Raw genomic sequence first — 15,269 nt, 5'->3', positions numbered from 1 at the left:
AGGCAAGAACACTGGAGTGGGTTAGTGTATATCTTATCAAATCACCCTCAGGACTAAGCTTTTTCTATGTGATGTTGAACTCAGTTTTGTCTATGACTTGCTTATGTTAAAAGAATTCTGTAAGTGATAAAAATGAATTGTTTCTGTAATGGCTGTAATGTACATGAGTCAATGTGTGTACCAAAAAGACAAATTATGAGCACTTACGTCTTCAGTTTCTCTTACTGGTTGCCCTCCTTTCTCCTCTCTCTCCACTGTCCTCCCTTTCTCTAAATCAGGCTCACCTGTTAACAGCAACTTGGTTTGCATCGTATGTTGGGAGAGGGTGCACTTGAGGTTGACTCAGGTGTGGATCTCCGAGAACGTTCTCTGACCGCACTTGGAGCTGATCGAGTCCACAAGGGCCGTGGACTCCAGCCGTGAGGCTGACCACACTTCACAGCCAGCAGCAGGGTTCATTTCTAATAGAAAGTTGCTCATAGTAGCCTCCCCTCCCCCAGTCCTTATTGTTCCCACTTGCCTCTTCCTTGAAACAGGAACAGCTGTGTAGTTCACTAAGTTGAGAAATTTACCCGAGAGATTGGCCTCAAAGCAGAAAGATGAATACCAACATCAAACAGTAATTATTGTTGGAACCTAATTGAGTCTGTGCAGAGTAGTATTTTTAAAGTTTCTGTGGCATTTGAGATCAAGTTCGTTGTATTCATATTTAGCTCTCTTTGTAATTTGAATTCTCCTGACCTTTTTTCAACCCTCCTGTTTCTAGTTCAGTTTGTAGATAGGTTAAGAGTCACAGTGCGTGAGATACGTTGGTAAGTTTTAATAGGTGAAGAAATCTAAGATTCTTGGCTACCACTGATGGAGTTAGTGTTTCGTATTGTAGTACGGTGTTTACTGATGGGTTTTGAATATATGTGTGCAAAAAGGCTATGTAGAAAGTAGATGTTCAATAGGTGCTGAACAGAATGCCTACTTAGCAGTGAGCAAAAATAGTGTGTCTGCCATCAAGCTTATGGTTATATAGATAAGTACAGGTAAAATCACTTGTAAAAATGGGATAAACCACATTGCAGTAGATGGGGAAGCTGTCTTTTTCTGAATGGTCTATGTAAATGCATTTTGATCACAATTGAGATCTGAAGGATAATTTATAACTGAAGTTGATAATTAAGGCAGTTTCTAGTTTTAAGGTCTCAGGTATATATTAGGTAATTTCTTGTCAAAATATCTAAGAGTAATCATAATTTTTCTTCATCTTCTATAACGTTGCATGGGCTCTACTTTCCAATGCTTTTGATAACATACTTGTTAAAGTTTGTAATGTAATTACCCATGCTTTTTGTATAAGTTTTTCATAGCAGTTGAAAATGGCATGTAAGCAGTCTTCATCTGTAAAGCCCTTCATTTCCTTCATCCGTGTTATGTGGTGTGAATGCTTTATGAGATGAGATACAGCTATAGCATCAAACTAACTTTTAAATTATGAATAAGTATTATTTTAGAATATGACCTTTTATGGTATATTTTAAGAACTGATGTAATAGCATTAAATGATCTACCAAAAGGAATTTAAAATGTGCAACACTAGCCAGATCTCCTCAGAGAAGAATATTGAGTGGATATATTGAGAGAACTCCCTCTAGATGTGTCCCGCTCCAACTCTGCCTCTGAATAATTCAAGACCCCGTGTTGTGTTCATTATGAGGATGCTTCAGGTGTGGTGAGGGAGACCATGGTTCATTGGAGTGCTAGGGAAAGGCCTCTCCGAGGAGGACGAGGTGAGGCCGTATCCGAAGAGCCTGAAGACGCCAGCCATTGGGCGGTGGGGGTCGCTGTGAGGCAGGAGGTCCTCGCCCGGGAGGAGCCGGCGCATGCAGCCAGGGGAGCTCGGGCAGATTGGCGGCCCAGATGAGATGAAGACAGGCAGTGGGAAAGGTTTGATTTTCAGTGTCCCGGGCATTATCAGAAGGTATAGGAAAGGGTTGGAGTGTCTTGCTGGGTCAGGTTTACAGCTTTTGGGAGTCCATCTGATTGTGGAGAAAGGCTTGAGGAGGACACGCAGACCCAGGCGAGTTGGGTGCTGGCCATGGGGGCACAGAGAAGCAGGACGGTCAGGACAGGCTGGAGATCAAACGGCTGAAGGTCCCGATGGTTCGGCTCAGAGGAGTGGTGGGGGAGGCCTGAAGCGGCGGAGGAGAGCGCTGAGGGAAGAGAACAGGTCTAATGACTACCCGTTTTCTGACTCAGCTGGGATCCATGTGTAAGGGTGGGGAGATGGGACTTGTGAAGGGAGAGAGGTTAGACGTGGTGAACTGGAGAGGTTTAGGGTCACCAGACAGAGATGCTGAGAGGGAAGCAGAAAATTGTAATAACTTGGAGCTTTCACTGGTCAAGAGTCCGCCTGCAGTGCAGGAGCCCCGGGTACAATCCCTGGGTCCAGAAGATCCCCTTGGGGGAGGAAACGGCAACCCACTCCAGTATTCTTGTCTGGAGAATTCCATGGACAGAGGAGCCTGGCCGGCTACAGTCCATGGGGTCGCAAAGAGTCAGACATGGCTAAGTGGCTGACACTTTAATTTTCAGAACATGCTAGAAACAGAAATGAGAATTTGGGGAACAGCAGCATCCAAGATGGTGTTTTCAGCCCTCATTATAGATAAATACCATTGAGAACGAAACCAGAGAGAGGAGAGTGGTCCAGGCTTCCGAGTCAAGTGGAAGGAGGAACGTGCCTTGGAGGCCGAGGTGGGTCAGTGAGGGGAGCGAAGGGGCCTAGTAGAACTACACCTACTTGTTGAGAGTTGGAGTAAAATTATAGGAGAAATCGCTTTCGGCAGCACAGAGGTTACGGAAGACCCTGGATGCAGCAGGAAAGAGGCCAGGTGTGGCCCGAGATGCAGGATGATCCGTTAGTGGGATAGTGACTTGTCCGTGAAGGCAGTGTAGCTGTTAGCTGAGCCGAAGGGAGGTAATTAAAGCGAAGCCAGGCTCCCTGTGTGGTCCTTCTCAAAATACTGTTACTTCGTTAACAGTCTCCTCCCCTAAGGGCAGTGAGTCCTTAGTTCTGGCTGAGGATTTAAACCCCCTGACGGCACTTCAGTGCGGTTAATAGGCAGCTACTGCTCAGATTGTTAGTAGTCCAGAAACCTGGTAAGTACCACGTGTTTTGTCTTTACTTTTAATCATTTAATGTGGTAAGACCGTAGCATGCATTGTGGAATTACCTAATTTAAAATAGATTCTTTATTATTTGACATTTGTTTTGTGTTTTTCTTTTAAAATGTTACCTTTGTGGAGTAAACGTTTTTCTTTTTGCTGCTTCCTCATCAGATTAGTTCAGGTTATTTCTGAATGTGATTATTTGGAAGCAAAATGTGTTAGTTTTATTTTAACTATTTTGATAAGTACTATTTCTCATATAAATAATCAGATACTTCAGGCATTTTAATTTGCAAATTTAGGACAATTTGCTTTAACAATTTTCTGCTTTTCAAATTAGTTCCTTGGATGTACTTTAAGTGTAATAATCCCCTAAATAAAAATAAAAACCAAAGTCCACAACTAGTGGGCACTGAAGGAACAGTAATTAAATGGTAGGATTATAATGGTGTTTACATCTTATGGTTACAAACTGACTTTCCAGATTTTACAGTGAATGTGTCTGTTGATGGCTCATGTTTCTGATTGCATCTTTTGGCCTACTGTTTTGGTAGTTTATAGCAAGAAGTATACCTAACATTCTTTAAGTTGACTCATTTCCCCTTTCTGGCAGAGTGATCGTCATTAGAAAAGAGTAATGCCCAAATGGTTTCTTATAGTTTTAATATTTAAAGTTTGATTGACATTTATTTATATCTTCGTGCTATAATTGCTGTTCAGAAGCCAATGTTGATGTTGCATAAACCTTAAATTAATATGCTTTATTGTACTGATGTTTCAACCAGAATGTAACATTTAATGTAAATTGTAGCTGCAAACATTTAAACATAAAGTCACTGTTAAGTGATAAACTTACTTTCCTTACTTCCTTGAAGCAATTTGTCCTAAGTTTCCATACGTCTGCATTTGTTTTTGCTGTTCTAAAATTCTTTAGTTGCTGGCTTTGACTTTTTACGTTGCGGAGTTTTATACATCTATTTTCTCACCTGCCATATCCTAGGGGGCTTGGAGTACCCATAATACAGTGAGCCCACCTTCCTGGTCCCCAGACATTTCAGAAGGTCGGGAAATTTTTAAACCCAGGCAGCTTCCTGGCAGTGCCATTTGGAGCATCAAAGTGGTAAATAAAACTGCATTTACATTCATATGTCATTTCTTTCTGGTTGGTTTTGTCCGAATAGAAGTTAAGAATTAAACTTCTCTGGTTTCCAGAGCCACTTTTTACGTCTAAAATTTTTAATATGAAGAAGCAGCATGCTTGCCTTTAAAAACCTGGACTAGGAGGAAATTAAATTGCCATTTTAGTTGACTGATCTTAAGTGTAAATTTCTAATACCTTTTTAATGTTTCCTTTTATATTGTAATTAACAGTATATTTTCTGTTGGGGGAAATCCTTGTCCTGTAGGCTATAAAGTAATTAAGGACTCATTCATGATATAAAATTTTGTTGCTCAGAAAAGAACAAAATTAAAACTGCATTAATGTTTTATATACAATTGGAGAAGAAATAGCAGAATTGCGGCAGATTTCATTGTCTGTTAATAAAAATTATAGAAACTTTTTCATATCTTTGGTGGATAATTCTGCTAGTCCTTGACTGTAAGTTAAGCAATCTGATGCATTTTGAAGGGTGAAAAATTAATTTGAAAAAATGTTAATCATCTGAAAAGTTAAAACATTACTGACTAGAGAAGACAGTATTTCATCTTCTTTATTTAATGTAATTATGGAATAATGGTTTTTAATTTAGAATCAGGATTTCAAAGGGGGTTCTAGATTCTGCTTTCTTATTTTCTATCACTATTGGAAGAACTAGTTGTCAACTCAGATACCAATGCAAGGTATTGAAAACGTAAATATCTTTTTTAAGAACTTAGAAGTCTTGCTTGACCATTTTGAAACGTATACCACTCATTTTTTACTTTTTCTTACCTGTGTCATTGGATGCTGAGGAAAAATGAGTTGAGGGATTACTGTAGTCTCGATTCGATCACTGGCTTGTAAAGAGTCTTTTATACCAATTAAAAAACAAAAGCCATCCAGTCCAACCCTACCCTGTCCCTTGTTCCGAGAAGCTTGATATTTGAAGGAGAGGAGCTTAAGAGGATAAAGAGAGACAGAGGGAAAACTAGAAGCTGGCTGTAACTTACTAAACTGAAGGGAAAAAGACCCTCTTCCCCTTTGTTCACGTGTGTCTTCCTTATGCTCACAGTATAGCCACAATTTATGTACTTGGAAACCGTTCTGCCAAGGAGGTAATGAGCTCAGTATTTCAAACTATGAAAAGTGAGATCCATTGAAGATGTGGCATATTATTTCACTTGTGAGGGGAAAAAAAATCAGGATTTTCCCGAGCATTTTAGTAATCTTAAATATATGTAATTAGGTGTGTAGATGTCAGGTTTTTTTCAGGTAGTAATAAATAAATCTGAGAATGAGAAAATCACAAAAACAAATAACCTTAGTACTTATTTGTTAAAATATCAGGAGATTCAACATGTTTTTCCAAAGATTTCTTTCTTGTATTAGGTAAAAATTCAGATAAATTATTTCTATTTCAAGTATTTATTATCTCAGTGATTTAAAGCAAGCCTTTTACTTTCATCAGCTTTTGAATGATTAAAGGAAATTGACAATTTTAATGACAAAAAATTACTATTGTATACTTAAATTATTTTTCATGCATTGTGTCAGTACAGAGTATTGGTTAAAAATGTAGATACTGGAGCCAGACTTGCCAGCTGTATGACTTTGGGCAAGTTACTTAACCATTTTATTCCTCTGTGCGTATGTGCTCAGTTGCTTCAGTCGTGTTTGACTCTTTGGCTGGACTGTAGCCCACCAGGCTCCTTTGTCAATGAGATTTTCCAGGCAAGAATACTGGAGTGGGTTGTCATGCCCTCCTCCAGGGGATCTTCCCAACCCAGTAATCAAACCCGGGTCTCTTGAGTCTCCTGCATTGGCAGGCAGATTTTTTATCACTAGCATCGCCTGAAAGCCCATATTCCTCAGTGTACTTATCTCTAACATGGGGATAATAAGATAGTAGTGACCATATGAGATTGTTGAGAGGAACAAGTGCTCGAGCAGTAGGTAGTAAGTACTCAGCGTATCTTAACTTTTGGTTTACTTGTAAGAAGCCAGCTAGAGAGAGTCCTTCCCTACACTTGCTCTGTATGTGATAAAATTAGTTACACGTGAAAGTACTTGGATAGAGGTGTGTCTGTTCTAGCCACCTTGAATGTAAGGTTAGCAAATGGAAATACAGTGACAGGTGTTTACTGATGCAGGGCATTCACAGTGACAGACCCATGTTTGATTTTTAAGGTTGCAGATGTTTAGGTTGTAGAACACATATCGGAAGTTGCAAATGATAAGCCTGGTCACTTAATAGCTGTCATTCGATGAGAAAGAAGCAAGTGTATTTGTGTAACATTTCATATGATGGTTTATCTCACATTTGGATTTAAAATTCTTCTGAGCTTTTGCAAAATGCTGACTTTTCCATATCTGTTGTGTAGGGCCGGGGGTCCGGATTTCCAGGAAAGCGGAGACCTCGTGGTGCAGGACTGTCTGGACGAGGCGGCCGAGGCAGATCAAAATTGAAAAGTGGAATCGGGGCAGTCGTGTTACCAGGGGTAAGGCCTGCTCCCTTTACCTTTGCTGTAGTCCTTAATGTGTCAGCTGATGATGATAATTTCACTCTTACCAAGTCACTCAATGGGCATGATTTGAGCATGCTCCGGGAGTTGGTGATGGACTGGGAAGCCTGGTGTGCTGCAGTCCATGGGGTTGCAAAGAGTCGGACGCAACCGAGCAGCTGAACTGAACTTAAGATGCTGAGAGTCACATAAATAGGCTAAAATTATCTCAATTTGCGTATTTACTTATTTATGACTGTGCTGGGTCTTTGTTGCTCCGCGGGCTTTTCTGTAGGTGAGGCAGCCAAGTAAGGGCTGCCCTCTAGCTGTGGTGCAGGAGCTCTCGTTGTGGTCCCTTCTCTCACTGCGGAGCATGGACTCTGGAGCACAGGCTCAGTGGCTGTGGCAGGCGGGCTTGGTTGCTCCACAGCATGAGGGATCGTCCCGGATCAGGGATCGAACCTGTGTCTCCTGCATTGGCAGGAGGACTACCACTGAGCCAGCTTTCTTTTTAAACCTCTGACGAAGTTTCTTTTCTATTTCCTGCCTTCTCATGCCTTTTTTCTTTTCCTCCCATCCTCTTTGACTCTGACCTTTCTGTGCCAACCCTTCCCAAAATCCAGTATGCAATATATTTGCTCTTCTATTAAAAAAAAAATTCCTGTCATATTCTTGAGTTTATATGAAGAATTTAATTATGCGGGCGTTTTAAGTTTTTGATTGTAGGTGTTCTCAGTGTTGTAATGTTGTTTACAGAAGAAATTAGGAATGTTGTAGGTTAGTGTGGACTCTAAAAATGTTGAAGATTTTGATTGTCTTTGAATTTCAGGTTGGTAAATATTTGCTCACTGGCACATTATGAGGCTTTCCTTAAATGTGTTGAAAAAACCATGTTTGGCAAATAATGGCAAACATTTCATGCAGTGACTTTACTATTTTACTGATACCCTGTTTTTTAGATTCCAATTGTCATTTTAAGTTCAGGAGACAGGTAGAATTACTCAGTTTTCCTACTAAAGAAGTAAAGAAACCTGGATTCTGGTCCTTTTTGAAAAAAGCAAATTCCTCCTTCCCTGTCTTCCTCCCTCCCTTCCCCCTCCGCTCCCCCTCCCCAAATTGGTAGACTTACTGAGATAAAATTGATATAAGGTACAGATATTTGAAGTGTACAGTTGTGTAGGTTTTGACATATGGTTGCACCTGTGAAACCCACGCTGCAATTAAGAACATCCTCAAGCCCAGAATTCCTTTGTGCTGCCCGGAAGACCCCTGTCTTCCTTCTGGCCTCACCCCTGGGTAGTGCCTGATCTGATATCCATCGCTGTTTGCATTTTCTGGAGTTTATAAGTGAAATCATACTGAAAATTCTCTTTTTGATATGACATATTTCACTCAGCATACTTACTTTGATATTAATTCATGCTCTTGTATGTTAACAGTGCGTTCCGTTTTGTTACTGAAGAGTATTACACAGTATGGCTGTGCCACAGTTAGTATTGTCTGTTTACCTATTTAAGAACATTAAGTTCATGTCTGTTTTTTTGTCTCTTAGAAATAAATATGCTCTAAACTTTGGAAAAGGTCAGTTTTCATTCCAATCCCAAAGAAAGGGAATGCCAAAGAATGCTCAAACTACTGCACAATTGCACTCATCTCACATGCTAGTAAAGTCATGCTCAAAATTCTCCAAGCCAGGCTTCAGCAATATGTGAACCGTGAACTTCCTCATGTTCAAGCTGGTTTTAGAAAAGGCAGAGGAATCAGAGATCAAATTGCCAACATCCACTGGATCATGGAAAAAGCAAGAAAGTTCCAGTAAAACATCTATTTCTGCTTTATTGACTATGCCAAAGCCTTTTACCTTGTGGATCACAATAAACTATGGGAAATTCTGAAAGAGATGGGAATACCAGACCACCTGACCTGCCTCTTGAGAAATCTGTATGCAGGTCAGGAAGCAACAGTTAGAACTGGACATGGAACAACAGACTGGTTCCAAATAGGAAAAGCAGTACGTCAAGGCTGTATATTGTCACCCTGCTTATTTAACTTCTATGCAGAGTACATCATGAGAAACGCTGGGCTGGAAGAAGCACAAGCTGGAATCAAGATTGCCGGGAGAAATATCAATAACCTCAGATATGCAGATGACACCACCCTTATGGCAGAAAGTGAAGAGGAACCAAAAAGCCTCTTGATGAAAGTGAAAGTAGAGAGTGAAAAAGTTGGCTTAAAGCTCAACATTCAGAAAACAAAGATCACGGCATCCGGTCCCATCACTTCATGGGAAATAGATGGGGAAACAGTGGAAACAGTGTCAGACTTTATTTTTTGGGCTCCAAAATCACTGCAGATGGTGACTGGAGCCATGAAATTAAAAGACGCTTACTCCTTGGAAGGAAAGTTATGTCCAACCTAGATAGCATATTCAAAAGCAGAGACATGACTTTGCCAACAAAGGTCCATCTAGTCAAGGCTATGGTTTTTCCTGTGGTCATGTATGGATGTGAGAGTTGGACTGTGAAGAAGGCTGAGCGCCGAAGAATTGATGCTTTTGAACTGTGGTGTTGGAGAAGACTTTTGAGAGTCCCTTGAACTGCAAGGACATCCAACCAGTCCATTCTGAAGGAGATCAGCCCTGGGTGTTCTTTGGAAGGAATGATGCTAAAGCTGAAACTCCAGTACTTTGGCCACCTTATGGGAAGAGTTGACTCACCGGAAAAGACTCTGATGCTGGGAGGGATTAGGGGCAGGAGGAGAAGCAGATGACAGAGGATGAGATGGCTGGATGGCATCACCGACTCGATGGACTTGAGTCTGAGTGAACTCCAGGAGTTGGTGATGGACAGGGAGGCCTGGTGTGCTGCGATTCATGGGGTCGCAAAGAGTCGGACACGACTGAGTGACCGAACTGAACTGAAACTTTTATATCTCAGTGCATATGTGGACTTTTCTTTTTCTCATGGATAATTACGTAGAGATGGAATGCTGGATATATGGTAGGTATAGGCTTAGCTTTTCAAGGAAAGGCTGGTTGTCACGTTGGGTATGACATTTTAAATTTGTAAGACTGTACAAGGCTCCATTTCTTCCACCTACTCACACACATTTGGTGTGGCCAGTCATCTTAATTTTAGCCACTGTAACAGGCATGTTAATAGTGTCTTCTTTGTGCTTCTCTAGTGACTCCTGCGGAGAAGGCAATGGCACCCCACTCCAGTACTCTTGCCTGGAAAATCCCATGGACGGAGGAGCCTGGTGGGCTGCAGTCCATGGGGTTGCTAGGAGTTGGACACGACTGAGCGACTTCACTTTCACTTCCACTTTCATGCATTGGAGAAGGAAATGGCAACCCACTCCAGTGTTCTTGCCTGGAGAATCCCAGGGATGGGGGAGCCTGGTGGGCTGCCGTCTGTGGGGTCGCACAGAGTCGGACACGACTGAAGCGACTTAGCAGCAGCAGCAGCAGCAGTGACTCCAGATGTTCATCAGCTTTTTAGGTGCTAATTTGCTATCTATATATCTTCTTTCATAAGGTCACTCTTCAGATCTTTAATGTATTAAAAATAAATTGAGTAGGTGTTTTTTTTTTTTTTTAATTTACTGAGTTGAGATTTCTTTATTCTGGACACAAGCTCTTTATCATATATATGATTTGCAGATTTTTTTTGCATTTTGATGTTTGTCTTTGCATGTTCTTAACTGTCTTTTGAAGAGCAGATGATTTAATTTTGATAGAGTTGATTTAATTTTGATAAGAGCAGATGATTTTAATTTTGAGATATATTTATATATCAATAAATATCCAACTTATTGATATTTTCCCCCTTTGGGTTGTGTTTTCTGGTGCTGAGAAATATTGATGTAATCCAGGATCACAAAGATGCTCTGCTTTCTTTTAGAAAGGTATTGCACTTAGATCTATGATCCAATTTGAGTTTTTTAACTATAGCATGAATAGGGATGAAAGTTCATTTTGTTTACATGCTGTGAATAGCCAGTTGTTTGAGCACTGTTTCTCTGAATTGCCTTTCATCATTCTTAAAAATTGTTTTATTTGTGGATCTGTTTTTCTAATCTCACTATACCGTTGCTCTGTTTAGGCCGGTACCACACTGCTTTGATTACTTCTACTTTACAACTACTCTTGAAATTGGACACTGTCTTTGGATTATCTACTTTTCAAAGTTGTTTTGGCTATTCTAAATCCTTTGTACTGCTATATTAATTTTAGTTTTAGCTTGTCAGTACCTATAAAATAAACCTGCTAAAATTTTGACTGGGTTTGTGTTCAAAATATAGATTAACTTGGGAAAAATTGACATTTTAACCATATTGAGTTTTTGAATCCATGAACGCTAGTATTTCCATTTCTTTAGTTTCTTTCAGTGATGTTTAGTTTGACAGACAGGTTGAACAGACACTGTTAATCAGATTTATCTCTACTTAGGAGAAGGCAATGGCACCCCCCTCCAGTACTCTTGCCTAGAAAATCCCATGGATGGAGGAGCCTGGTAGGCTGCAGTCCATGGGGTCGCTGAGGGTTGGACATAACTGAGTGACTTCACTTTCCCTTTTCACTTTCATGCGTTGGAGAAGGAAATGGCAACCCACTCCAGTGTTCTTGCCTGGAGAATCCCAGGGACGAGGGAGCCCGGTGGGCTGTTGTCTATGAGGTCGCACAGAGTCGGACATGACTGAAGTGACTTAGCAGACCATATTTTTATGCTGTTGTTAATGGTAGTGTTGTCTTAATTTCGGATTGTTTTTGTCAGTTGCTAGTATTTAGAAATACTGCTTATTTTTGTGTATTGATTGTGTACACAGTAAGGTTGTGTATACTATAACCATATGAAACTCCTTATTCTAATTGCTTATTTGTAGAATCCATTGGATTTTCTACATAAATGATCATGTTGTCTGCAAAGACAAAGATAAACTTTGTCTTTCTTTTTAATCTAGAGTCCTTTTGTGTCTGTTTTTTGTTGAATTTGCGATATCTTTCAGTACAGTTGGAATAGAAGTGATGAGCTTAGGTAATCTTATTTTTGACCATGAGGAGATAGCAGATAGTTTTTCATAATTAAGTATGGTGTTTAGTTTTAATAGACATCTCAAATCAGTTTGAGGAGATTCTTTTCTATTCATAGTTCGCTGTGATGTTTTTAAAATCAGGAGTAGATGTCAGAAAATAGATTCTGTCAGTTTTTTGAGATTTTATTTTTGCATTTGTAGAGATGATCATGTAGCTTGTTTGTTGATAAGTGAGTTACAAACATGGCACCCCACTCCAGTACTCTTGCCTGGAGAATCCCATGGATGGAGGAGCCTGGTAGGCTGCAGTCCATGGGGTCGCGAAGAGTCGGACACAACTGAGTGACTTCACTTTCACACTTTCCTCACTTTAAAATTTTTAAACATTGTAAATAGATCAGAGTGTTTCTACTGCTGCTACCTCCTGAGTCCTAGTTCTCTCACTTTGACCTGCTTGGGGCATTTACGTTTTAGGCTGATTCGTATGAGACTGCCAGCGTTGAACCACCTTTGACTGGCAGAACCAGCAACTCCTTATGCTTGAGCCTGTGCTGTGTGTCCTTGGGCAGACACACCATCATTTTGCTGTTTGATGCCATGGTGCTGCAGCTTGCATAGTTGTCTGCAGCTTATTTTGAACTCAGCAGTGTAGTGTGATGACTTCCTGTATGGAAATCCATACAGATTTCTACCTTGATATTTTTTTAAATACTGCATAATTCTTCAGAAGTTTGGATTTTCTGTAGTTTTAGTCATTCCCTCGTGCTGACTAATTGGGTTGTTTACACTCTTCCCTTGTTATCTTTAGGCCTCTATGACTGTAAATTGTTTTTATTGTTGACATTGTGAAACAGTAGAAATGTCCATTAAAACTGCGTTTAAACTCATGTATATTGAAAAAATGTATTACTGTAACATATTCCTTCTGTTTAGTTACTCTTTTGTCAGTATTTGTTAAGAACAATAATTCTATTTTTACTTTGTGTTTCAGCTCAATTCTTCCACACTAGATTGTAAGCTTTTAAAGCAAAGAGGATGTATAATTTTGGCATTGGTTTTCTTATCCTCTGTTTTTAACATCCAGTTCAGAGCTTTTTCCATGATAAGCACGCTGGAAATAATTATTAACAAGCCAGTGTGTACTTAGTTGATTTGGTCAAATTTAACTAAGTCCATAACTTAATGACTGTGGTTGATAATCCTTTGGCTAATACTGAAATTTTGATGTTACTCAAAATGATTATATTCTGAAGCGTTGCTGTCCAAAAAGAAATATGCTACCCATAACGTACTAAGATATTAGTCGCTCAGTCATGTCCAGCTCTTTGTAACCCCCAGGACTGTAGCCCACCAGGCTCCTCTGTCCATGGGATTCTGCAGTCAAGAATACTGGAATGGGTAACCATTCCCTTTTCCAGGGAATCTTCTTGACCCAGGAATTGAACCCGGTTCTCTTGCATTGCAGGCAGATTCTTTACCAGCTGAGCCACCAGGGAAGCCCCGTGTGACCTATATATGCAATTTAGAACTTTCTAGGGAATTTCCTGGAGGTCCATTGGTTAGGATTCCACCCGGACTCACTGCCAAGGGCCTGGGTTCAGTCCCTTGTGGGGGAAATAAGATCTAGCAAGCCACGCAGCTTGGCCAAAACCCACCCTCTACCTACTAAAACAAAAAAACCTTTCTAGTAGCTACATCAAAAAAAAAAAGGAACAATGAAATTTTAATTTTAATATATACTTTTTGATTCATTATGTCCAAAATAGCATCATATCAACATGTAATTTATAAAATGCACAAAATTATTTATGAGCTATATCTACATTTTTTGTTACTAAGTCTTTAAAATCTGATGTGTATTTTGTATTTATATCTTCATACATCTCAGTTTGGAGTGCACCGATTTCAGGCTTTAAGAGTCACTGAAATAAAATGATACATACATATGTGTGTGTGTTTATGTGTACACATAAATAATTCACTCTTTGTTTCTTGATTAGAATTTTTGGTTAATCAAGTCTTCCTAAAGACAGATTTGTTTTCTCATTACTTCCTGATCTGTGAGACTTGTAGCTCTATAAAGAAACAATTAAGTGAGTAAAAAATGCCATACTTTATATGTTTATAATATTATCTTGGCAGTAATAGTCTAATTTAGAATTGTTAGTGTCATCTCTGGCAAAAAAGTTACATTTTAAATATGAATCTTCTTAAACTTTGCGACCAGGTGAGAAGTATGACTTCACGTTTTGTGTGTTTTGCTTCTTATAGGTGTCTGCTGCAGATACTTCATCAAATAAGGATGAAGAAGAGAACTCGATGCACAATACTGTTGTGTTGTTTTCTAGTAGTGACAAGTTCACTTTGCATCAGGTTTGAACTAAATTACTTGTTCTCCACTTTTGCATTCCTCCTTGTCCATTTCGAATTCATCTCATTCGCACTGACATTGGTGTCATCTGATATTGGATCGGCCAAAAGGTTTGTTAGGTTTTTCCACAGCGTCTTATGGGAAGACCCTAACAGATTTTTTGGCCAACTGATTATTTAGCTCTAGAGCTATATCAACGAAGAAGGTGATTTATACCGATTGTAAAATTAGCATGTTAGCATATTCTTAGTTTGGTCTTGGATTTAAAATATGTGACTGTGTTCTTGATTTCAGGATATGTGTGTAGTTTGTGGCAGTTTTGGCCAAGGAGCAGAGGGAAGATTACTTGCCTGTTCTCAGTGTGGTCAGTGTTACCATCCATACTGTGTCAGTATTAAGGTAAATACACTTAAATATAAATGTTACGATTTGAACTGAGTAGTATTGTGCTAACTCCAGTTCTTATAATTAATCAATTATTGTTTGTTAGGATTATTATATATGTGTGACAATATTTAAGTATATACTTGAAATATTGCCTTTAAAGTGTTACCTCAAGAAACTCCTTGAGGTAATTTGTGGTAATTGTCCTGCATTGCCTTGAAAAAGTATAAGAACAAATGTATACATTTAATATTAAAAGATACTTTATACTATTTTTTGGTAAGGCATGAAGTTGATTCATTCTATTGATCATAAAAGTTGACTACTAGAATATGTAGTAAAAACTCATTATTTCACCCTGCTCACTCTCCACTGTCACCAAACCCTCATTCATATGCAAAAGGACATTTTCTTTTACCTGGATCAGTGGGTTGATAGTTTTCATCAAATTTGAAGCACGTGTTTTGGTTCACCAACCTACTTTCCAACTTCCACCCTCCACTTCACACCCTCACAAGTCCTTGAAAAGTTTATAATTGTCTGCTGCTTCTGTCATACACATCACATATTAACCCTTTTTTCTCCTGATTAGGATATGTTTTCCAGCCTTTTTTAACATCTAGTAATTTTCGATTGCATATGGACATTGTGCATTGAGTTAGCATATTGTTGAAAGTCT

At 39.4% G+C, this 15,269-nt stretch overlaps 1 protein-coding gene and 1 long non-coding RNA gene across 16 annotated transcripts in view; one reads left to right on the top strand and one right to left on the bottom strand.

The window, feature by feature from the left end:
- KMT2C (lysine methyltransferase 2C) overlaps positions 1 to 15,269 on the top strand; it is a 262,313-nt gene that overhangs the window by 170,893 nt on the left and 76,151 nt on the right. For 14 of the 15 annotated variants that reach the window (XR_008718183.1, XM_055591334.1, XM_055591330.1 and 11 more), the window contains 4 exons: positions 4,160 to 4,279; positions 6,682 to 6,798; positions 14,107 to 14,208; positions 14,501 to 14,605. Coding sequence is in view for 14 of the 15 variants with exons in the window: in XM_055591334.1 (XP_055447309.1) it covers positions 4,160 to 4,279; positions 6,682 to 6,798; positions 14,107 to 14,208; positions 14,501 to 14,605 (444 nt within the window). In the remaining variant the exon portion in view is untranslated. Of the gene's footprint in view, positions 1 to 4,159; positions 4,280 to 6,681; positions 6,799 to 8,303; positions 9,801 to 14,106; positions 14,209 to 14,500; positions 14,606 to 15,269 lie in introns of those variants that run through there. The other variant, XM_055591340.1, reaches the window with a different exon arrangement.
- On the bottom strand, positions 1,927 to 2,960 carry LOC129659688 (uncharacterized). The gene is made up of 2 exons (XR_008718184.1): positions 2,792 to 2,960; positions 1,927 to 2,201 (listed from the first exon to the last, which is right to left on the bottom strand). It is a non-coding gene; the product is annotated as an uncharacterized LOC129659688 (long non-coding RNA).

Source organism: Bubalus kerabau, chromosome 8, assembly GCF_029407905.1.
Source record: "Bubalus kerabau isolate K-KA32 ecotype Philippines breed swamp buffalo chromosome 8, PCC_UOA_SB_1v2, whole genome shotgun sequence".
Classification (NCBI taxonomy): Eukaryota; Metazoa; Chordata; class Mammalia; order Artiodactyla; family Bovidae; genus Bubalus; species Bubalus kerabau.
The sequence above is the reverse complement of the archived record's forward strand: the minus strand, read 5'-3'. Positions and strand labels throughout refer to the sequence as shown.